At 38.1% G+C, this 25336-nt stretch overlaps 1 protein-coding gene across 3 annotated transcripts in view; it reads left to right on the top strand.

Annotated features, from left to right (window-relative positions):
- TMTC1 (transmembrane O-mannosyltransferase targeting cadherins 1) overlaps nt 1-25336 on the top strand; it is a 265261-nt gene that overhangs the window by 126329 nt on the left and 113596 nt on the right. For 2 of the 3 annotated variants that reach the window (XM_041735889.1, XM_041735888.1), the window contains one exon: nt 18791-18980. The exons of the other annotated variant lie outside the window; for it this stretch is intronic. In XM_041735889.1, the coding sequence (XP_041591823.1) occupies nt 18791-18980 (190 nt within the window). The remainder of the gene's footprint in view (nt 1-18790; nt 18981-25336) is intronic. 3 annotated transcript variants of the gene reach the window in all.

Below are 25336 nucleotides of genomic sequence, written 5' to 3'. Positions count from 1 at the left end.
GTTGATCGATGGATCTGGTTCATTGAGAAGGTTTTTTTTTTTTTTTTTCATTGAGAAGGTTTTTAATTCTTTATCTGTTCAATCTGCTGTGATGTCATGCTAAGGCTTTCAGTTATGATTACGTTTGACAATTTTCAAGACTTTTCTTCAGGATATATTGTTGCTATTATGTTTAAACATTAAGATGTACTGTTCTTAAGTTTTTATAGTTTTATATATACTTTTTAACATTTAATATCATTTTCATAATAGTAACCTTCACTTTTTTGTGTTTGCAAAGACACAATAAGTCTTAAACTTTGATCTGCTGCCCACTTATAGTTTGGCTTACTTGTATCTCTTAGGGAGAACACATTGTTGGATTTTGTTTCTATTCCAGGCAGTGATCTTTGCTTTATTTGACTCATTTATTTTATATGTTTCAATTGATACACTTCTATTTTCTTTGTCTTGTTTTCCTTTATTGTTCCCAGTCTTTTCTTCCTTTCTTAAAAAAGGTAATTTCCCCTTCAAAAAAAAAATAACTTCCAACTTGATTAGCCCATTTTTACAAAAAAATCACGTCAAAGTTATTTCCATTACTTCTGACATATATTTCCTTTTTTTTTTTTTAAGATTTTATTTATTTATTCATGAGAAACACACAGAGAGAGAGAGAGAGAGAGAGAGGCAGAGACACAGGCAGAGGGAGAAGCAGGCTCCATGCACCCGGGAGCCCGATGTGCGACTCGATCCCGGGACCCCAGGATCACGCCCTGGGCCGAAGGCAGACGTTCAACCGCTGAGCCACCGAGGTGTCCCCTGACATATATTTCTATTAAGGAATCTTGAGTGTGCCTTAAGAAATCCTATCATATCCAGCCTTTAGTCTTATTTTTCCAGCTAGTCTAGACACTTAAAAATAGTTGTTTATGCCTTATAGTTTTAAAAATGTTGTTGTTTCACTAATCATGACCTCTCTACCCAGCTTTTTGTTAATGTTGCAATCTGCTTGTCCTTTTTAGGTAGCTCTCACTAGCTTTCAAAATTTCCAGGATCCTTGTCTGGATATTTTTAGCTCATTGATAAATTGTTTCAGGTTCTGTAGCTCCTTAAATAGCTACATTCACCCCCAGAATAGACTGTTGTGAACTCACCAACCAGTTATTTTCACTCCTGTGTCTTCGGCAAACAAGCGCCTACCCTGTGGTCCTTAGCGTCAGGCCAGGTGCCTTTGGTCTCTGACTTGCTGCCCTCCTGTCTATACTGCTTAGCCGCCAGGGGTATTCAGTTACATTTTTATCCTACTGGTGGCAGAAAAATATTGTTTGGTGGAACCTCTGGCTAAAATTAGTATCTTGGACCAGTCATTTGCCAGGTCCTGCCTTTCACTTCCATGGCATAATATATACTTTTGCAGAGGGGTCTGATACACATTTCATCAAGGACTTTCGGTCTGTGAATCCATCTACGTGACTGTTTTCAGGTTATTTGATCAATATAAAGTGATAGAATGCAATATCCTAACACCCATATATTCTTCCCCTTTTTTCTTTTAAAAAAAACCTGTCTTTCTTCTTGGGGCACCTGGGTGGTGCAATTGGCTTACTATCCAACTCTTGTTTCTGGCTCAGGTCGTGATCTCAGGGTCATGAGATGGAGCCCCACATTGGGCCCTGTGCTCAGTGTGGAGTCTGCTTGAGATTCTCCCTCTCTCTCTGCTCCCTACCGCCCCCCCCCAAAAAAAAAACCCATGTCTTTCTATTTCTGCATTTCATGCTTAAAATATGTAGATACTCAGGGACATTTCAGTGACAGTTGCTATAAATGGCTTTTCACATTCCTCTCAGGTGGCTGCACTATAATTGACTCTTTTGAGCATCCAGAAAATTGTCTTTAATTCCTTTCTCAAGTAAGGTTTCTATTCTGCTTGCATAATTGTTTGACCTTTGGTAGGCTGAAGATTCTTAAATTGGATTACCTTGGACTGTTTCCTAGTTCTGTTGGGTTTTCTTTCCTTCTCATCAGCTGAGCAATAGCTCTGATTTGGCGGGCTCTGTGAGCTCATCGTTGCTAATCACAGGTTTGTCATCCAGCTGTGTCAGTTTGCCTCATTGCCGTTCCACCTCTTTTATTGAGCTTATAAACTCCAAACAACTTTTATAGCATCTTCGCTTCTATCTTGCAAGTATTATATCTTCTTTTAAAATCGATATAATAACTTACACTCTATTATCAGATGAGAATTTTCAGACTAGCTTTCTCTTTCTTTAATAATTGCTGTAGTTTTTACTATATTGCAATAGTTAGCATAGTTATTACTGTAAAAGATTGCTATAGTTATTAACACGTAATTAAAAAAATCCTAATAGTTTTAAGAGTTACTTGGGCAAGTTTTCCCTTTTTTCATTCAGATGATTTTTTGTGGCTTTAGTTCTGAGATTTCTTCACTTTTAAATTATCTGTTTCCGGGGTCCCTGGGTGGCGCAGTGGTTTGGCGCCTGCCTTTGGCCCAGGGCGCGATCCTGGAGACCCGGGATCAAATCCCACATCAGGCTCCCGGTGCATGGAGCCTGCTTCTCCCTCCGCCTGTGTCTCTGCCTCTCTCTCTCTCTCTGTGACTATCATAAATAAAAAAAATAAAAAAAAAAATAAAAAATAAAAATAAAAAAAAAATAAATTATCTGTTTCCATGTGTTTAGCTAAGTAAGAGGAGATACTCTGTCATTTTCTGTTTACCAGCATTGGGATGCAAAATCATTGTGGTTTGCTCATGAGAATCCTTTGTTAAAAGAATTATCGAAGACATGAGAATAAGACTACAGATGACTGTGTGATATTTACTGTAATGGAAGGCATTCTCTAACAATCCTAGAAGAATACAGCTTTGACTTATTTACACCTACAGTACTATATTTTATAACTCTGTCAACTTAGAACTTAACATATGGAAAAGGTTAGGTGTGATTATTTTCTCTGTAGTAGGAAATAAGACTTCAAATGTTATAGTTTTGTGGTCTTGTAGGACATTGAACAAATTTGTGTCTGATTTATCAATCTCGTTCCTTTTTATTTTGTCATGGACCATGTAACCCAATTTTTTCTAATTTAGTTGGAGTATATTGATACATGTATACATTTATATATATTTTATATATATTCTATCTATATATCTAATAATAACTTTATAGACATATAATTTTCATCCTTAACAATTCACCTATTTAAAGTATACCATCCAGTGGTTTTCTCTATACTCACAGAATTGTGCAACCATCATCACAATCAATTTTAGAGCATTTTCATCTCCCAAAAGGAAATCTTCTATCCATTAGCAATTACTTCATATTTTTCTTAGCCCTCCCCCACCCACTCCAGATAATCATCAGTCTGCTTTTTACCTCTGTTGAGTTACCGGTGCTGAATGTATCTTATCAAAGGAATCAAATAGTATGTGGTCTTTTATGACTGGCTCCTTTCACTTAGCATAATGTATTCAGAATTCATCCATGTTGTAGTATGTATTCATACTCCATTCTTTTTTAATTCCTCAGTAATATGCTAAAGTATAGGTGTAACACTTTTTATTTTACCTTTCATCTTTGATGGCTGTTATGAATAATGTTGCTATGAACATTCACTTACAAGTTTTTGTTTGAATGTATGTTTTCATTTCTCTTGCACTAATGTACTTAGGAGTTGAATTGCCAGGCCATAGAAGTTGACTTTGTATTTAACTTTTTGAGAAACTGCCAGACTACTTACCAAAGCAGCTGTACAATTTTACATGTCCACCTGCAGTATCTGAGGGTCCAGTTTCTCCATATCCTTACCAACACTTCTCTTTTTGACAGTCTTTCTGTTATTTTAATTATAGCTGTACAAGTGGGTATGAAGTGGTGTTTCATTATGGTTTTGATTTGCTTTTCCCTTATGGCTAATGATGTTGAACATCTTTTCATATGCATATTGGCCACTTCTATATCTTCTCCAGAAAAAATGTCTATTCAGATTCTTTGACCAGTTTTTTTTCCTTTGACCAGTTTCTAATTATTTTTATTATCAAGGGTTTTTATTATTTTATTATTTACTTTTTATTGTTGAGTTGTAATAGTTCTCTATATATTCTAGATACAAATTGCTTATCAGTACATGATTAATAAACATTTTCTATCTTTCTGTGGGTTGTTCTTCCCCTTTCTTGATGGTGTCCTTTTGAGCACAAGTGTTTTTAAATTTGATCAAATCCAGGCTATTTTGTTGTTGTTGCTTGAGCTTATATCTAAGAAGGCTTTGCCTAATCCAAATTTTCTTTTTAAATTGGCTTTGTCAAGTATCTGGTTGCCTTATTAAACAGTTATATAAACCTTTATTTTCACTGTGTATTTATATAAGGATTAAATTTTTAATGTTTTTAAAATCACACTTTGATCCAGTTTATGTTAACAGTAATTTGGAAGCAGAATTTTAAGTCAAATTTAGAATTTGATTTCTTATACTTGATTATTTATCATTGAACGTGTCAAATCACAAGGTAAATCAATAAAGTATTGAAGGATCATCATTATCAGAATACACTGACAGTAAGGTTCTTAATTTTTTGCCTTTCCATTTTAACCCAAACATTTAGATTGTATTAGCTGTCAAGAATTTGATGTGACTAATCAATAAATTTTTCAACCCATAATTAATTGAGATTGTGTGGATTAGTTGAATGGTATGACATTGAATTATAAACATTTCCATTTTAGACCTGAGAAGAAAAGTGTAAGTAGAATTTAAAGAATGGAGGAGATACTATAGTTTGCATGGCTTTCTCTTTTTTTTTTTTTTCATATTTTACCTATTTATTCATGAGAAACACACAAAGAGAGGCAGAGACCTAGGCAGAAGGAGAAGCAGGGTCCCTGCAGGGAGCCCAATGTAGGACTCAGTCCTGGGACCCCGGGATCACAACTTGAGCCAAAGGCAGATGCTCAAGCACTGAGCCACCAGGCGTCCCATGCATGGCTTTCTCTTGACAAGCAAGTTCCTTGGGCCCAATTGTCCCAGCCAAATAACCTCGTAATTTGACTGACTACTACCTTTCTTTCATCCCTCACCTCTAAGCGGTCATGTAGTCCTATACCTTTGATCTTAATGCTGCTAGAATTTTTTCACAGTCTATCCCTGCTGCAACCATTTTCATTAAGCTCCGCGTGGTCTCTCACGTGCATTACTGAAATCCTCCTAACTTGTCTTTCTCCTCACAGTTTGGTCTCCTCTAATATATCTTCCACACTATTTCCAAATGATATTTCTCACTGGCTTAATATTTAAAAGTCAGTGGTTATCTGTACTCTTTAGGATAAGGAGTAAGGAGTTTTGACCATGGTTTTTCTCTTCAGGCTCATCTCTTGATATCCCTCTGCCCTTCCTCCGTAACCTTAGACATTAACCATCTTAACCTGCATTAGTTCCCTAAATGCCTTTTACCTCAGAGTTTTTTTATTGTTGATTCTAGAAGATCTTGCCAGAACCTTCTCAAGCATGTTCCCTGAACCACTACAACCTAACACCTCAGAATCCTGGGACCCTCCCAGACCCCCATCCATCCTATTTACCTGTGCTGTCTGTTTCACAGTCTAAGCCCAGCCCATTCATGAAGACTCAGGTAAGTGCAGAAAGGTTTCTCTGATATAAAACTTACAGTAACTGCTCCGCACTCACAGACTATACACTTAGTTATTTCCAGCAGAGTGTGAATTTGCTCTAGTAAGAGTGCTCTTTTCTTGAATTCAGGATCTGGTTTTTTACTTGGGAGGAAGAGGGAACTCTGTCCATTTTTTGTTTTGTCAGGTTGGCTCTCCTGCTTCCTTTCTGGGTCTTCACAGTTCTTGCACCTTTGAATGCCCAGATAACTGTAGCTAGAGTACTGTTTATATAACTCACAAGAGATTCTCTGTTATCTTCTTTGAAATTGCCCTAAATTCAGATTTTATTAAATTACTTAAAAACATTTTTACAGTTAAGAAAATTTTGCCCTTGTAAGTCCAAATCCCTCCATCCCTCTCATCCCCAATGGAATTTCTGTAGGAATGAGGGCCAGGACAGAAGTTTTTACCAGAAGTGAAAGAGCATGAGTAGTGACCTGCCCCCCCAAAATGTACTGAAACAGAAGGACAAAAAATAAAAATAAAAATAATACCATGGTAGTGATTTCAGCAATTTGAGGTTGAAAATTTTGCATTTGAAACTTTGGGGATTGGATTTGAGAGTAGAAAGTGGAAACCTAAAGCCAAGGATTGAGGCATGAGTTTGTAGCAAGAATCCTGACCTTAAAAGGATAAAATCGAGGACAAGTTGAGTACAGCATAGCTGAAAGAGAGTGAGAGCGAGAGTGATAAGAGCGAGAGCAGTTGTCTAGATCTGTACTGTCCACTGCGGGAGCCACGAGTCACATGAGGCTGCTACTGGGCACTTCCAATGTGACTAGTCTGAATTGAGATGTGCTATAAGAATAAATGAAGTCTACCTGGGATTTTGGAGATGAAATCCTATAAGAAAAAAAAAGAAATTAAAATATACCACTAATAATTGGCTATATGTTGAAGTGATATTTTAAGTCTACTTATTGAAACAAAATACATTACCAAAATTATCATGTTTCATTTTACTTTTTTTAAGTGTAGCTAACAGAAAATTTGAAATGATTTTTGAAATCATTTGAATTTGAAATGAAATGCTTTTGTTGTATTTCCATTGGACAGCACTGGCCTAAATCAAGCACTGGGGCTCTTAGCCTGAGGAGGTTGAAGGATGAGCAGGCTGGCAAGGAGTAAGTGGTGCATGGAGCCCACACCACATCCTCCACAGCCTTCCTCTGCCTCTGGTCTGGGGGCTTCTTCTAGTCTGCCAACTCATGTTTTGTTCAGCTGATTTTGAGTGGTGGGAGGATTTTACTGCATTTTACCTTTGGGTGTGAAGACTAACTTCAGTTTGAGTTCCATGTGAACAAAATGTGCTTTAGAGCCCAAGACCATGCATGCTCATGACACTTCTTTTAAATTGCTGCCCCATATTGTGCCCTGACTACAGCCATCCAGGGCTTTATGATTTTACTCCACTTGGGTTGCCAAACCTGCATGAGTCTCTAAAACACTTGGGAATCATGTTGAAGTTTCAGTTCTGGGGTCCAATGCCCCAAGATTCTGCTTCTGCAATTTTGGTACACTGCATTTGAGAAGTGATAGAAGAGGTTTATGTGCAACTTGTTCTGTCACAGAATTGTCTTTTGCCCCAGGATTTACTCATCTGCTTATATTAAATCTCTTCAGAAATGTGATACTTCAAGAGGCACCTGGGTGGCTCAGTGGTTGAGTGTCTGCCTTTGACTCAGATCATGATCGTGGGGTTCTGGGATCGAGTCCTGCATTGGACTCTCCATGGGGAGCCTGTTTCTCCCTCTGGCTGTGTCTCTGCCTCTCTCTCTGTATCTCTCATGAATAAATAAATAAAATCTTAAAAAAAAAGAAAAGAAAAGGAAAAGAAAAGAAAAAAAAAAAAAAGAAAAGAAATGTGATACTTCAACATTCAATCTTGTAAATCTTGGATTAAAATTAAGAACAAAAGCCCAAATTAAGGATGACTTCTGCATAGGGATGGAGCCTACAGAAGTGAAAACACAATGATCCACTATTAAAGCCCCTCTCTGCAGCTGCTCCCTAGTAATTGGTTTCCATCTGACAGATCAGAAGGGGACAGGATGTAAAGCTGTGTATACTTGATGGAAGAAGTATTGCCTTTATGATATTGTAAATGGTTGTCTTTCAAATTCAGGAAATAGAATAGGATTTTCAGTGAAAGAATATAAAGGCCCCCTATCAGCATCATGTATTTTCATGAGATATGGTCCTGGATAAGAATGTGGAATATATCTACTTAAGTGGGTAGATCTATTTCTGCTGTTCTGAAATCTTGGCAAAGGCTTGTATTACTTTGTAGGAAAACATCAAAATAGGAAATAATAAGATGAAGGTAGAACTCAGCCCCTTCCTCTGAAGAAGCTTCTTTTTCCATTTTCAGTTGATAGTTTCAAACAGGCACAAACAAAACCTTAGGTTTTAATTGTTACAGCCTTGGGGCACTATGTCTTCCTCATCTTGGACCCCCTAATGTATGGGCTATTTCATAATAAACTCTGAATAAATTCAATTCAAATGTAAATTATTATTTTAAAATGCCTTGTGTTTCAGTTGAGCTATATTCTGTTCTTGCTCTAGCAACCAACTGGGCCTTGTGTTAGGGGGTCCCCCTACATGTGTTTTTTTGGAATTGAAACTGAAGTTACTCTGATTTTTAAAGCAGTGATTACCAAAGTAGGGTCAATATCAGGATCACCCAGGGAAGTACGTTAAAAATAAAGATTTCCTGGTTCACGTCCCAGAATTTCTGAAAGAATAGTTGGGTAAGAGACTTTATTTGACCAGGAACCTAAGTGGTTCTGGAGGCAGTTGGGTGAAATCCTCAGGTATAAAATGTGTCCTCTGTGGCTGAAGAGCTCTCTGCCAAGGGGGCTGTTGTCTCCATTATATATTTTGAATTATGTTCATAGAAAGTAACTTCTTGGGGATGAAAGAGGTTATCAAGGTCACTGAGAGTCATTTCCCTAACTGAAATGACACCACGTAATAGTAATTGACCTATTTTGTCTTGGACCCTGGGGATGAAGGGGAGAAATATAGGGGAAGGGGAGAAGTATAGGGAAGAGAAAAGGGGAGGGAGCCTGAGGAGGCAGCTCGTGGAGGGAGCACTTGCTGCCTCAGGACTAGGTATTGGTTGTTGGAGATTGCTGGTCCAGATCACTCATTGATGCTTCATTTCTTAAAGAAAATTATATAAGCCTTTGAATCTACATATCGTGTTTGTATTAGAATCTTAAATCCCTGAGAAGGTAATAAAAATTGAAGTAACAATTCACTTCTTTTTTTCCTAATGTTGGAACATAAAGACAAAGATTGCTTTTTCATAACGAATAAAATGCCAAGCCCAGGCTTTTTATTTAAGGATTCGATTTCTTGCTGTGTGATGCTCTAACAAACATTTATTTCAGTGCAGTCATCTGTTTACTGTGCTGTAGAGGGGATCACACACTGGCTTTAAGTTTTTGTCAGCCCTGCTTTAACTATAAAGGTAGAATTTGTTTTTTTTGTTTTGTTTTGTTTTGGTTTGGTTTAGTATAAAAGCTGAAATTCTTCTAGGCTTCACTGTTTAAGAAATAAGTCAGTGACAGGCAGGCACTTTTCCACGAATTACCAATATCTGATCCATTGTATTTCTTTTCTACACTAATAAAGATGCGTGAATGGAAGACTATGATGCAGAATTCCATGTGGAGCCAACGAACAGTGTCTTATGTGGAGGCTCTGCTATGGGTTTGCTGTGGGACATTGAATGAGTCACATGTCCATAAAGCTGTTTCCCAACTGCAAAAATAAGGCTAATACCTATTTCATAGGGATTGTGTTGGGGGATCAGCTACTCCTTATATGCAAATACTTCATGAACTAGAAAGTGCTGTACATGTTTAAGGGATTTTTAATGTCCTTGAATATGGTTCATTAGTATATCAATAGGATTCTTCTGTTGGATATCTGGAAATATCTGCCCAATGCATAGTAAGCAGTTAGTGTGAGTTTGCTCAGTGAAAGCCAAACCTATGTTCCGTGAGAGAAAGTGTGTTGGTTTGAAATAAAGATACTGTTAAATGCTTTATAGAAAGAAACAGACCTTAGGTAAGAAATGAACCAAGTATTTATTTTGCAGAAAGTGATATTTCCTTATTATTTATTTGTTGGTGTATATATATACGGGTGAGAAGTTGTTGCTGACAGTCTTACGTGTTGAAATTCAAGTTTTTCCTACTCTGATGAAGCTGTCTCTGCTAATAGAGTAATGGTATTAATGGCACATTAAAAAGGTCAGAGAGACCTCATGACATTTCAGATTCACTTTATTATTTATCCATGGTAACAAGAGTTCTCACTTAAACTATATTCATTGCAGTTTAATATAAAATAAGAAAATATAAGGCTGGCATAGCTTTTTAATGATGCTTCTGTGACATATGAGGAGAGGGGTCTTTCCTCATGCATTCCTCACTCCAGTGGTGTGCCATGAGGTAGCCCATGCTGGGTGCTGAGGAGGCCACATGAAAGCGGAATCTTCAGTTTGCACCCTTTAGCTACCCACCTGGACAACTGGAAACCCTGTGGGTAGCCCTTATAGGGCCATATAAAAACTAAGTGGTTGATTCAGGCCAACAACAAAAGTATTAAATGGAAATACTTTGGATTTTTAGGTAATATTTTAATATCTGGTTAATTTACTAAAATCCACCAAATCTATCCATTTAAAAAGCCAAGTGCTAGGGAAATAACCATCCATGAGACACAGCCCTGCCCCCAGGAGCTTCTGCTTTGTGGGCAGACCGACACACGAACACGCACTTACAGGGCAGTGTGGGAGCCTAGGCAGGGCTGTGGGAACACAGAAAGGGACCCAGCCAGGCCCAGCAGTGGACTGTGACAGGCAAGGTTTGTCAGAGGATGTGACATCCTCACTGGGACCTGGAGGGTCAGCAGGAGCTGGAGTTCAGCGGCCTGTGAGAGCTGGTTCCAGAAGGTGATGAGCTGAGAGGTGCTGTTCTCAGGAACCAGACACCTGAGAGAGAGCTGTGAAGACTGTAGTGACGATTGTGTGTGGACAAGGGAGAAAGAGAGGGGGGGATGCCCTCCTAACCAGCTCCAGTTTCAGTTCTCAACAGGTGCTCCAGGAAGCCCATGAGATGGAGCAAATACGGAAAAGCAGGGCAGCCATGAGGAAGGCCTGTGGCCCAAAGGGAGGATGTGCTGCCTTGCTTAATGGCAGCCACTTAGTTTGGGTTCATGAGAAACCTGGTTTTACTCTTACTTTCTGTCTTTGGATTTTTTTTAAAAGATTTTATTTATTTATTCATGAGAAATACACAGAGAGAGGCAGAGACGTAGACAGAGGGAGACGAGGAGCCTGATGTGGGACTCAATCCTAGAATCCCCGGATCACGGCCTGAGCCAAAGGCCGATGCTCCACCACTGAGCCACCCAGATGTCCCATTGTCTTTGGATTCTCCTGGGACATTTTAAAATAGCCCTACCTTTATTTTTCTGTTGTTTTTATTTTTCTTCTTCTGTTTGTTGTTTGTTTTTTTTTCTTCTTCTTTTATTTTTATTTTTTATTTTTTTGAGAGAAAGTGAGCATGCACACACCATGTGGGAGGGTCAGAGGGAGAAGGAGAGAGACAGAAAGAGAATCCTCAGGCAGGCTCCAGGCTCAGTGTAGAGCATGACATGGGGCTCCATCTCACCATCCTGAGATTGCCAGCTGAGCTAAAATCAAGAGTTGGACACTTAACTGAGCCATCCAGGTGCCCCAAAATAACCTTACCTTTTATTGAGCTGGTTTGATTAAAACTTTGGTTCTTATAATCCAGCAGACCTTTAAAAACAAAATGCAGTGAGAAGCTGGTGAGAGTCATTTGGATCTCTTTCTCTATGGCACTAAGGGTTTGGAATTGGTCTTGCCATCTCTGTTCCCAGAGACTGAATCAGCAAGTATTCAGTGGTACTGCTGGGCTTTGGTCCTGGGAAGCCTGAAGAGTCCTGGCACCTTCTAATCTGTTGTTATGGAGGAGCAAAGGGATGATGGTGCCAGACTACCATCTACATAGTCCATTTAGCTGGGGTTGTCTTGTGACTTTCTGCCCTGGCCCTGTGTCCTGGGGGTCAGGTCCTGCTTCCAATCACCCTGTCCTTGTCTATAGATGGTTTTCCTTGATTTCCTTTTCTTGTGGGTGTCTTCTGTTTCTGTTCTATATTATCATTATCATGTTCATCCATGTTGTTGTAGTTATTCTTGTTGCTGAATAGATTTCCTTTGAATGGATATATTACAATATGTATCCATTTTATTATAGATGGACATCTGGTTGTCTCCAGTTTGGGACTATTAAGAAGAGTTGTGAACATTGTTGTAAATGTCTCTTGGTAAACATCTGTATGCAGTGCTGTTGGGTATAAAGTCAGGAGTAGATTTGCTAAAACACACGTGCATTTATTATGCATTTATCACTTCCTGCCGTTCCCCAGAGTAGCTTCATTCAATTTACAGGAGTATTTCGAAGTTCCCATTTCCTCACATCCTCACCCAATACCATTGTGATATTTTTCATTTTAGACATTTTAGCAAGAGTCATTTTATGATTTTTTACATTACACATTTTTAATTGTCTACTCTAATTTGACCCATATTCTTATCTGTCCTCAGAGAGTGTCATGTTCATGTACAGTTTCAAGCCATTAGGTGGCTCTGCCTGGACTTGTTCATCTCCCATCTCTCCACCTGTTTAAATTCTGCAGATTCATCCTTGAATCTCCCATTTTTCATTCATCTCTCATTTCTTAGAACTCCACTGATATTTGATCTTTCTTTTCCCCAGTTACTCAACCATGTAATGTGTATATGTGTTCTTACCACTAATGCTGTGAAATGCCCTTTTGAAGAGTAGCAGACTAGATCTTCTTACCCTCCAGCACCTAGAAAAGTGAGCAGAATTAATTACTCAACATTTATTGAATTCCAGTGAGGATGTTCTGTCTATGGAGAAAAGGGTAGTAGCTTTCTTTGGCTAGTTATGATAGGAGGTAGAAAATGCTAATGATGATAGGAAGCAGGATAACCTGAAAAAAGGCCTGCTATTATTGCTGGGGCACAGTGAGACTGTGGAGACCCTTTTAAAGCATCAATGGTAACTTAAGTGTTGGAAATAGAGAACAGTAGGACAGGTAGGATGGGTAGGACAGATCACAAAATTTAGGGGCTAGTGGCAGAGTCAGGACAGTGAGGGGTGTTCCATTCTGGTCATCAGAAAGGTGGTTTATAGGGACTCTGGTCTATTGACAGTGTTAGCCAGTGCCCTTCCTGAGAGGACTCTGTATACAAGAGACTCCGTGTCCTGTGTTTATGAAATAATGAAGGACTTTTTGGTGAATGAGAAAGAAGGAACCTTTGAGCAGTAACATTTTTATTTATTTTTTAAGATTTTATTTATTTATTCATGAGAGATAACAAAGAGAGAGAGAGGCAGAGACACAGGCAGAGGGAGAAGCAGGCTCCATGCAGGGAGCCCGATGTGGGACTCAATCCCGGGACTCTAGGATCAGGCCCTGGGCTGAAGGCGGCGCTAAACCGCCAAGCCACTGGGGCTGCCCGAGCAGTAACATTTTTAAATAAAACAAGCAAGTGCTGTATATTTCTGCTCGAGATGCATGATTTTTTCGCTTGTACCTATGCTAGGCATCTTCCTAGGATGAGGAAATAGGTTAGGCTTATGTTAATTCTTAGCCAAAATGTTTTTTTCAAAGACGAGGAACAGAATCTATGTGTATTTCTGCCCTTCCAACATTCTCATTTTTTTCTTGATAAAAATGAAGATTTAGATTTTAAGAGCCACCCAGTTTGTTCAGGTGCCATTAGATGCACACCAGCTCCCCCACAGCCTCATCCTCCCTCTCCCATATTCCCTGGCTTGTCAGCACAACCTCATGACTAAATTGTTCAAGTTGAATTCCTGTGTATTCCATTCCACTTTGTTGGTAAGATATTCTAGTGGCTTTCCTCCTGTTAGCGGAATTCATGGTAGAAAATGGGTGAATAATTCATTTTGGTTTTCTTCCTGCTTTAAAAAAAGAGAACTCAGCAGGGCAGAGATATTCAACAGATTATTCCATTTTTGAAATTTTAGCAGAAATAAACAAGATGATTAGTTTAAAATGTAATTCATAGTCAGTGAGTTAAAAGAAAGACTTGAGTTGCTGATTACACTAGCTCAACTGGCCCCCTAAAATGTAATTAGCTTTTGGCAAGATTTCAAGTGGCTTCTTTATGCTTAAATTTGCAGAAATTTTCCAATGCTGTTTCAGTATTCCAAATAGTTTTTAAAAAGAGTTTACTAGCAACATTGACCTGAATTCATATGTACTACAAGGTAAGTGATATCTCTTGAGTTTCTGGAGACAATACATCTGTACTAAAAGGGGTAAGTTAATGGTGCTGATTTTCCTAGTGTTATAGGAAGGCAAGTTGCCTTTAGTTCTGTGGTTTACTTTACTGTTTTAACATATTTCAATTATAGCCTGTATGAAAAGTGACAATGAACATTTTTTTTAAATTTTTTTTTTAATTTGTTTATGATAGAGAGAGAGAGAGAGAGAGAGAGAGAGAGAGAGAGGCAGAGACACAGGCAGAGGGAGAAGCAGGCTCCATGCACCGGGAGCCCGACGTGGGATTCGATCCCGGGTCTCCAGGATCGCGACCTGGGCCAAAGGCAGGCGCGAAACCGCTGCGCCACCCAGGGATCCCTGAACATTTTTTTAAACTAAATAGCTACACAGAGATTGTAACTGAAAAGATATTATTATTTATTCATTTTTTTGTCAACCTGGCATTATTGGAAGTCTAGAAAATATAAGCTGGGGTACCTGGCTGACTCTGTTGGAAGAGCATGAAACTCTTGATCTCAGGATCATGAGTTTGAGCCCCATGTTGGATGTACAGATTACTTATATAAATAAAAAAACTTAAAAAAAAAAAAAAAAGAAACTGAGGACAACTTTCAGGGCCAGGTCAAAATGTGAACTTAACAATTAAAATAAAAATTTCCACATTAGTTGGGCGCCTGGGTGGCTCAGTTCGTTAAGTATCTGACCCTTGATCTCAGCTCAAGTCTTGACCTCAGGGTCTTGAGTTCAAACGCTGCATTGGGACCTTACCTTAAAACAAAACAAAAATCCACATTAGCATTTGCATCTATTCCATGGTCAAGCTGCAGTTGGATAAGATAAAGAAAGAAAATATTCCTGTTGCATTTTTGTCGCCTACTTAAAGAAAATAGTTTTTATTATGGATGATAACAAATACATACAAAAGTAGAGCAGATGGCATAAAGAACCTCTACAGACCCATTACCTAGGTTCAAAATCATAGCTCATGGCCAGTCTTGTTTCATTCATACCCTCACCTCCTTCTGCACCCCAGTCAATCATTTTGAAGCAAATCTCAGACATAGTTTCATATGCATATTTTCAAGTGTATATTTCTGAAAGATAAGGATTCTTAAAAAATATAACCAGAATACCATTATCATCTTTAAATTTTAACAATGATTCTCTCGTGTCATATATCTGATTAATGTTTCAATTTTTCCTGCTCATAAGGGGTTATTTTTAATAATGATTTGTTTGAATTAGCACCTGAACAATAACTGCACTTTGTTTGATATGTCCCTTAGGTCTCACCTGACTTACAGATGCCCTCTTCTTTCTTCAGTCCTACCCCCTTTCCCCATCATCCCTCTTACAGTGTATTTGTTGAACAACCTGACATCGATTTGTTCTGTGGAATGGCAACATTCTGAATTTGTCACTTTGCATCCCTGTAGTGTCATGCAGCATGTTCTGGTGTTTTCTTTATTTGATGTAAACTGATAATAAAGGGCTTGATCACATTCAAGTTTAATCTTTTCTTTTTTGAGGGGGACAAGACTGCTTTAAAGGTGGAGATAGATCCATCAGGAGGACATCTGGCTATTAGTCTCCCTTTCTGTGATGTTAAAATTTGTTAGTTAGTTCTAGGCACCTGATTTAGTGTGATCCATCCATTACAAAGTACCCTATCAGCTCCCACCTAATAATTTTAGCAGCTGTTTATAATCATTGCTGGTAACTATTATGTCAAGAAGGAGAGATACCATTTTTTAAAAGTAATTTTTAAGACCTGGGAGGTCCTCCCAGGACCCTCCCTTAAGTGAGGGAGAAAGCATTGTGATTTTCCTGTTTGATGGTTCCACCTTCTTTAAAGCCAAGTCACAGAAAATCTTCCCTGAGCTAACAAGTGGATTGCATCAACTAGAAGCTCTGTGAAAAAACAAAGCCCAAAGTGACCCAGTCATCTTCCTGTGGAGTTGGCATTCTCTCATGAGACAATTTCTTAGCCCCAAGTGTAAAAGAGACAAGGGAGTGTTTTGTTTTGATTTTTGTTAAATAATAAAGCTTTTAGACTTCATTAAGCTTTCAGTGCATACCACACGATTTGAGCATTAATGTTTTATTAAAAATACCAACTGAGAGAAAAAGAGTCAGAAAATACCACTGAAGTATCCCCACCCCTGGGGCCCCTGGATGGCTCAGTCGGTTAAGTATCTGACTCTTGATTTCAGCTCAGGTCATGACCTCAGGGTCATGAGATCAAGCTCTGCCTCAGGCTCCATGCTCAGCTCAGAGTCTCCTTGAAATTCTGTCTTCCTCTCACTCTGCCTGTCACTTGTTGTCTCTCTCTCTCTCAAATAATAAATAAATCTTTTTTTTTTTTTAATAAAGATTGCATTTAGTTATTCATGAGAGACACAGAGTGAGAGGGGCAGAGACACAGGCAAAGGGAGAAGCAGGCTCCATTCAGGGAGCCCGACGTGGGACTCAATCCCGGGTCTCCAGGATCAGGCCCTGGGCTGAAGGCGGAGCTAAATCGCTGAGCCACCCCGGCTGCCCATAAGCTTTAAAGAAGGAAGAAAGGAAGGAAGGAAGGAAGGAAGGAAGGAAGGAAGAAAGAAAGAAAGATCCCCACTCCTTCAATTCATTTCTTTGTTGGAGTTTGAGAGTTGGGACAGTGAGTGATCCTCATTTGGAAGGAAGGAAGGAAGGAAGGAAGGAAGGAAGGAAGGAAAAGAAAGAAAGAAGAAAGAAAGAAAGAAAGAAAGAAAGAAAGAAAGAAAGAAAGAGAAGATAGGAAGGAAGGAAGATCCCCACTCCTTCAACTCATTTATTTGTTGGAGTTTGAGAGTTGGGACAGTGAGTGATCCTCATCTGGAAGGAAGGAAGGAAGGAAGGAAGGAAGGAAGGAAGGAAGAAAGGAAGGAAGGAAGATCCCCACTCCTTCAACCCATTTCTTTGTTGGAGTTGAGAGTCGGGACAGTGAGTGATCCTCATCCCTAAGCCTCACCTGGCCATCACTGATGATTTGTTAACTGCCAATCCTAGAGGGAAAGGAGGGAATGGAAGATCAGTTGGGAAGGTCTGGGAAGGGTGTTCCCAACTAGTAGCTGAACAATTGTTGAGAAGAATTCAAGGTGAAATACCTCTTTGTATTGAAAGCTAAATTAGAAATTATTCCATCTAACCTCTTTGCCAATCCAAGCATCCTTCCAAAAGAACGTGACAACTGACAGGCGGCTTTCCTTCACATTGTGTATTGTTCTTCTTTAATTTTGTATATCTTGTTTTCACTGTTGGATTATGCATTTTTTTTTTGAGGACAAGGAGTTTATCTAATTATTCTGTTTAATCCCATATAGGGTGTCAAACAGAAACACAGCTGGACATCAGTTAAAGCAGTGAAAATAGATTTTATTCAGTAACAGCTGACAGCAAAGGAGAGGGCTGAGCACCACTCTGATTTGTGCCAGAGTGATTGGGCATTTTTAAGGGAGAGTGGGAGGGCTGGGCGGGCTGGGGCTCAGAAGAGGCCAAGAGGTGAAAGATTGCAAAGGAATGGTCGTCAAAGTGCATTTAGGCAGGTTGTGTCTGTGGGCTGGCAGTTATCCTCTTACAGATACTGGGCGATAGGCCCTTTCCTTCCTGACGATTACATTATAAAGGCATATCTCTCAGGTCCTTGAGAAAGGTTGGGGGTCATGGGAGATACATATTCAAAATTGGAACCCCTTTATAGATTATGCTCTAAGACAGGGAGGTCAGAGGCCTCTTGTCAGGTATTGGCTAGAGCCAACAGTAAATTCTTCTGATAGCACCAAGCTTTCTCAGGCAAGCGTTCTAATGGGGGCGGAGGTCACCCTAGGTGACCATGCTGCTAGGAGCCATGCTGGAGTTTGGCGTCCCCTAGTGCACGGGTTTGGACGAAGTTTGTTATGTGCTGATAGTTCTATAGTTTTCAAGGGTCTAGACCACCACGCAATGAATTTGCATTGACTGAACACATTTAAATAAATTCAGTTTCCTCTACCCTAAAAGGAATAGGGTCCCTTGGAATGCCTTTCACCTTCCCTTTGTACCTAGACACAGCCGGGAAAGAGGAGCATCCCCTGCGTTCATTATTTCCCTTCTGTAGGTCTGTGTGTTCTTCTTAGCAGGATGATGGCTGTACTACTTCTTACCCTCCTGTTAAAGGCTAGCCCCTTCACTTGTGAATAAGAGACTTACTTGTGAATAAGAGACTTCATGTCCCTACCACAGATGCTTTAGTTTTTTGAAATAATTTGGTATGATCAATCTGTTGTAAAGGTGGTAAAATGGTTTACTATCTACAGCAGTTTCCTGCACTCTATGAAAAAAGGACAGTTTAAAGGTCTGTCTCTTGCCCAGGGACCCCCAACTAGCAGAACAGCATTTCTGTCGTATACTTCCATCAGACTTTTCCTTCTTGACATATATCTCTGGATGTAATGTATTTATTTGTATGACCATTTTAAAACATATGTCGTGGAAACTGTCTTTACTTGTTGCCCATTGAAAGGCCAGCACCTACCACAGTGCATGGAACTGTAAAGTATATTCCCAAATGGCCTATTTAATAACTAAATGAATGAGTGGCTTTCCATCTTGTCTTGTCTTTCCTGATAACACGGACAGTATACAAATGCCATTTAATTAAACCATGATAATGAATGTTTGCAAAGTATCATGGACCTTGAGTTGTATTTCAGTGGTTGTTCTTCTCTTCGCAGGTTCCTTACCTATTCCTACCTCTTGGCCTTCAATGTGTGGCTTCTGCTTGCACCTGTTACTCTGTGCTATGACTGGCAGGTCGGCAGTATTCCTCTGGTAGAGACCATATGGGACGTACGGAACTTAGCCACCATCCTTCTGGCAGTTGTGATGGCTTTACTGAGCCTTCATTGTTTAGCAGCCTTCAAGGTAATTTTCTTAAAATCCAACTGAACTCTCTGCATTCAAAGACAGATGCTCTATACTTAGTAATGCCTTCCCCACCCCACCCTCACCTTCCACCCCCCCATCTCCAGGTGGTCTAAGTCTAAATCGAATCTACTCTTTCATCTAAAAAAATTTTTTTTAATTTTTAATTTTTCCAGGTAAGTGATAAATATTTTAAAGACCCTAATGGAGCTAGCAGATCATGGCCACCTTAATTATATATCTTTTACTGTTCTTTCAACCCTGTAGAAATTGGATCTGAAAATAAATATTTGCAAACAAGAATTTTTTTTCCTGCTATACTTGACTAATTTTTGTGGTAACTTGTTTGATTTCATGTAATGATAAATGAGATAATGATAATATATTCATAAGTGCTTAAAATATGGTTAAGATGCTACTTCCACTAATGACTGCCTGCCTGCCTGAGTTGGTTGGGTGATTCTCACTTCAAAAAAAATACACTGTAAAACTGGAAAAATTATTAAATGCAGCATTTTCAAAAATGATCAAAGACAGCAAAGAACTTGAAAATGTTTACTTAGGAAAAACTGCTACTGCATTGGATAAGATACTTCTTGCTTGAGGGTATTCCCATACCCCCTACCCCTCACCCCCACCTCCACCCCCTCACCCAGCTGGTGTGGAAAAAACCCACAGGTTTACTACTTAGAGGCTGATTTGGTGTGAGAGCATTACAGAGCAGTAAGAAACCTAAGGGGGAACTTTTGGAAATGAGAGCTATGAAAGGGCTGAAATAATATGTTCCTCATGCCTTCATAGCTTGCTGCTAAACAGCATGGGGCTCCCCAGGGAGCCCAAGCAAAACTGAAGGACTGGGGAGACTTATTTATTTGCTGGAAATTTGAATGAATTTTTTAACCCATACACAGGTTGGGCAACAGAAAGTAGAAGCTTCATTGGCTTGAGTTGTCATTGTATAACCTCTGTTGAAAGCATTGGCTGATCGAAAAGCTATTCAGGCACAAGAAGGGCAAAAGGAAAAAACAAAACAAAACAAAACCTGAGCAAAAATTTCCACTTTCTACAGAGAAACAGATTTTTCATTTTGAGTCTAGGCAAGTTCATTATATATTAAAACAGCAAAATCAGCAAATTTCAGAAGAACAAAATGTGATATGGAGTCCCTGCAATGTATGATACACATGCCTAGTTTTTAATCAGATTGCTGGACATGTAAAGAGACAGGAGAGTATGTCCCAAACACAGGAGGGGAGTAGTAAGTAGAAAACAGAAGAGAATTATAAATCCAAAGGTAAGCTGACAGTTACATGCTCTATTGATTTTTTACAAAGTTACCAAGATAATTCAATGGGGTAGGAATAGTCTTTTAACTAAAAGGTACTGAAATAATGGAATATCTATAAGGAAAAAATATGACATTTAACCCTTATGTTATACTGTACACTTAGAAATTAATGCTAAGTGGATCACAGTTCTAAACAAAAGAATTAATTATGGCAAAATTCTAAAAGGAAACAGGAGAAAAGTTTTTTTGGACTTGGGTTGAGGGAAGATTTCTTAGGGCACATAAAGTACAGAGTATAAAAGAAAAGGATGACAGATTGGACATCATTAGAATTAAAAATTTTGCTCATCAGGGAAGCCTAGGTGGCTTCGTGGGTTAAGTATCTGATTCTTTTTTTTTTTTAATTTTATTTATTTATTCATGAGAGACAGAGAGAGAGGCAGAGACACAGGCAGAGGGAGAAGCAGGCCCCATGCAGGGAGCCTGACGTGGGACTTGATCCCGGGTCTCCAGGATCATGCCCTGGGCTGAAGGTGGCGCTAAACCGCTGAGCCACCCAGACTGCCCTAAGTGTCTGATTCTTGATCTCAACTCAGGTCTTGATTTTGGGGTCATGAATTCAAGCTCTGTGTTGGACTCTATGCTGGGCATCGAGCCTATTAAAAAAATATATATATTTTTTGTTCATCAAAAGATAATGTTAAGTCTCTCAAAAGACAAGTGATAGATTGGAAGAAAGTATTTGCAAAACATATATGTATAAAGGATTTGTATCTGGGATATTTAAAGAGCTCTTAAAACTCAGTAATAAGACAACTCATTAAAAATGGGCAAAAGATTCAAACAGACACTTCACAGAAGATACACAAAGGTTAATAAACTTATAGAAAGATGCTCAGCATCATTAGTCACTAGGAAAATGCTAATTAAAGCCACAAAAAGATATCACTCCACACCTACTAGAATGACTCATTCAAAAGATTCACAGTACTCAGTATTGGCCAGAATGTAGAACAACTGGAACCCTCATACTGATAAGGATTGAAAAACAGCTCAGCCACTTTGGAAAAATTTGACAGTTTCTTAAAAGTTAAATATGAAAGTAAGCAATTCTACTCCTCAATATCTACCAAAGAGATAGAAACTTATGTCCATACAGGAGTCTTGTAAGCAAGTATTCATAATAGCTGAAAAATACAAACAAGCCAGCAATCTCAAAATGTAAATGGATACACATAATATGGTAAATTATTCAGGAATGTAAAGGAATAAATTATTTATTTATACATAAAAAAACATACGTGAACCTCCAACATATCTTACTAAAGTAAAGGAAGCCAGATGGGGGTGTCCAGCTGGCTCAGTCCATAGAGCATGTGACTTTTTTTTTTTTTTTCCCAGCATGTGACTCTTGATCTTGGAGTTGAAAGTTTGAGTTCATGTCGGTGTAGAGATTACTTAAAAATAAAATCTTAAAAAGAAAAAAGAAGAAGCCAGACATTAAAAACTACATATTGTATGACTCCATTCATACAAAATATCTGCTATTATAATTCTGTCTTTTCTAGAATTGCCCAGAAATGCATAGAGAAGGCAGATTTATGACAGAAAATATGTGCGGATGGGATGTAGGTATACAAAGACTTAAGGGAACTTTTTGGGATGTTGAATGCTTTTTAAATTTGATTGTGGTGGTGATTGCTAAACGACATATGTTTACCAAAACTCACCAAATTAATATGCATAAAATGGGTGAATTGTATGTGGACTATATCTCGGTAAAGCTGTATTTTTTAAAAAGATTAATATGTTACAAATAGATTAAGGCTGGAATGAAAAAAGAACTGATATTTGAGTGTAAAACACAAACACATGATACTGAAACTTTGATGAAAAATTTTTGATTGATTAAAACCTTTTTTTATTAAGAAGAAATTTACATAAGATACAATTCATCGTTATAAACTGTACAATACAGTGGTACTTAATGTATTCATAATGTTGTGTAACTGCCAGCTTTCTCTAATTTCAAAACCTTTTCATTACTGCATTAATAACACCCCATACCAATCACTCCCAACTCTTCCCCTCCTGTGACTTCTAATCTGCTGTCTCAATGGATTGGCCTATTCTGGCTATACCCTATAAAAGGAATCACACAATATGTGACCTTTTCTGTTTGACTTGTATTAATGTATGTATCAATACTTAGTTCTTCTTAATAACTGAATAATATTCCATCAGATGAATATACAATAATTTGTTTATTCATTCATCTGTTTGTGGACATTCAAGTTGTTTCTACTTTTTGGCTATTATGAGCATTGCTATATTATGATATTTGTGTATAGGTTTCTGCATGGACATATGTTTTCATTTCTCTTGGATATATACCTAAGTGAAATTGCTGGGTCATATGGTAATTATGTACTTAACTTTTCAAGAAACTGTTTTACATATGGCTGTAACCATTTAACTCAGAGTATGCAATGGTGCCTGTATATCCAATCTTTACTAATACTTGTTATTTTCCATTGTTTTGTTTAAAGCCATCCTAGTAGGCATGAAGAGTTATATCTTTGTGATTTTGATTTGAATTTCTTTAATGAACAGTGATGAAAATCTTTTCATGTGCTTATGGGCCATCTGTGTATCTTCTTTGGAGAGATGTATATTCAAGTCCTTTGTTCATTTTTCAGTTGGATTGTTGCTTTTGTTGTTGAGTTGTAATAGTTTAGGATATTAAATCCCCAACAGAGAAATGATTTGTGAATATTTTCTCCCATTCTTTATATCGTCTTTTCACATTTTTGATAATGTCCCTTAATGCATTCTAAATTTTTAATTTCTTTCTTTTTTTTCATTGCTTTTGTTGCCAAACTTGTGAATCCATTGCCAAAGCTGAGGTCATGAAGATTTATGACTCTATTTTGTTCTAAGAGTTTTATAGTGTTAGCTCTTATATTTGGGTCACTGGTCTATTTTGAGTTATTTTTTCTTTATGTAGTGGTAAATGGGAGTCTGACTTCATTTTTTTTGCTGGTGGATATCCACTTATCTCTGCACCATATTTTGAAGAAACTATTTTCCCCCCAAATACCTTACTTACAGTAATCTACTTCTTAATCATTTTGTAAATCAAGTTGATAAGACTAGTATGATATGAATAACCATCCTCAAGAAACTCTAGCATGCCAATTAGTTACAAAAACTTGAGCTCAAATTTCACCTTAGTAAAGTCTACCATATGTACCCTATTTATTTATTTATTTGAGAGAGAATGAAAGAACAAAAAGGGGGAGGGGGTGAGGGGACGGGAGAGGGACAAGCAGATCATGAACTGAACTGAAACCAAAAGCAGAACACCAGTCAACTAAGCCACCCAGGCACCCCCATATGTACCCTATTAAAAATGCAATCATATACCTTCCACCCTTTTCCCTTTTAACTTTTTAACTTTTCTTCACTATACTTTCAATTTCTGAAATGCTATTAACTTTGTTATTTTATGTAATGTCTCTTTCATCCAACTAGAATATAAACCCCATGAGGACAGATTTTTTTGTTGTTGTTTACTGCCATGTTTCTAGCATCAAGAGCTTGCCACATCCAATATATATAATCTAAATTTTATTGTTTCTTGCTCAGTATATATCATCTAAATGAATAAAACTATAAAGTTACCAACTCTGTTCAATTAGATTTTGGTATGCAGAACCTTTTTCTTTTTTTTTAAGACTATAAAAGGCTCATACACAATATGAGTATGAAATGTTTGGGGGTCGATATGATGTTTTTTTATTAGAATCTGGCCTTAGCTCATAGTTTGGCATGCCTGCTATATTGTTATTGATCTACAGGAGAAAATGTAATAGACCACTGGATTGGTATGTCAGTAAGGATTTTTCCCTTGACTCCTTCGCAACTATCAAAAGGGAGTGTTGAGTATCCATAGGCTGTCATCTTGGTCAGGTGTATTAAATATGGACCTTCATGATGCCAGTGGACCCCACACACAGGCGAGCCTTGGCCCTCTCCAGAGTATCTTTGATAACAAGATGATTGAATGGAAACTTCCTTGGAATGAATTACCAATCCTTTTCTCTCATGGGATTTGTTCCAAGATCCCTTTTAATGCATCAGGAAAAATATTAGCAAAGCATCCCTGCTGTGGTAATAGTAAGACTTAGCTCTTTGTTGATAGATTTCATCTTGAAAGTTCTTTGCAAACATTGACTGAAGCCTCCAGCAATTCTTGGAGGCTGCTTACACTTTCTACATTTTCTTCTTTCAGCGTCTTGCCAGAGGTTTGGCATCTAATCTAGCTCATATTTGAGATCTGTTCTTGATCTAGAAGATCTTACACACTAGAAGGTCTTAAAAGTCAGATTCTCATGCTAGGTAGTAAATGACCTTTTAAAGGGGGGATAATACTATTTTTTTGATGTGATGATTAATTACTAAGAACATGATCTTCAGGAGTCTGACTCCAAGACAATAAGCAGTAGGATTAAGCTTTTATGAAGACAGAGGTCCTGCTTTATGGACATTGTTCTGTGCCAAAAGGAAACAATGGATGAAATATTTGTAATAATGTCAGCAGAGTAAATGTGGCTCTGTCCATCCAGAGTATTTCCAAATGACAGGTGTACTGCATCTATATATGATGAATTGAAATAATTTTCAGTGTCCTTAAATTTTGAGATAGTGAGGCCATATAGTACATTACCAGGAAAAAAATTATTGTATAAAGAAGCATAGACATTGAGTCCAGGAAATCATGGAAAAGGCTTCTTTTATGTTTACCTTGATTGACCCTCAGTTATACAACAGCCACCTTGGCTTGTATTCAGGGATAATATGTTTTATTTAGCCGTACTACTTCTTCTTTAATTCTCTTAATATTGACTATAGTGCCTATTAGGATTAGAGTAGTAATAGAATGAAGGTTTGTCTACATGGAGCTTATATATAAGCATTTAAAATATGTTGTTATATGCCCAGTATTGATAAGCATTCTGATGGGGTCAGGGCTGGCCTTACAGATATGGTGACATTTCAGCAGAGA

Source organism: Vulpes lagopus, chromosome 21 (assembly GCF_018345385.1).
Source record: "Vulpes lagopus strain Blue_001 chromosome 21, ASM1834538v1, whole genome shotgun sequence".
Taxonomy (NCBI): Eukaryota; Metazoa; Chordata; class Mammalia; order Carnivora; family Canidae; genus Vulpes; species Vulpes lagopus.
The sequence above is the reverse complement of the archived record's forward strand: the minus strand, read 5'-3'. Positions and strand labels throughout refer to the sequence as shown.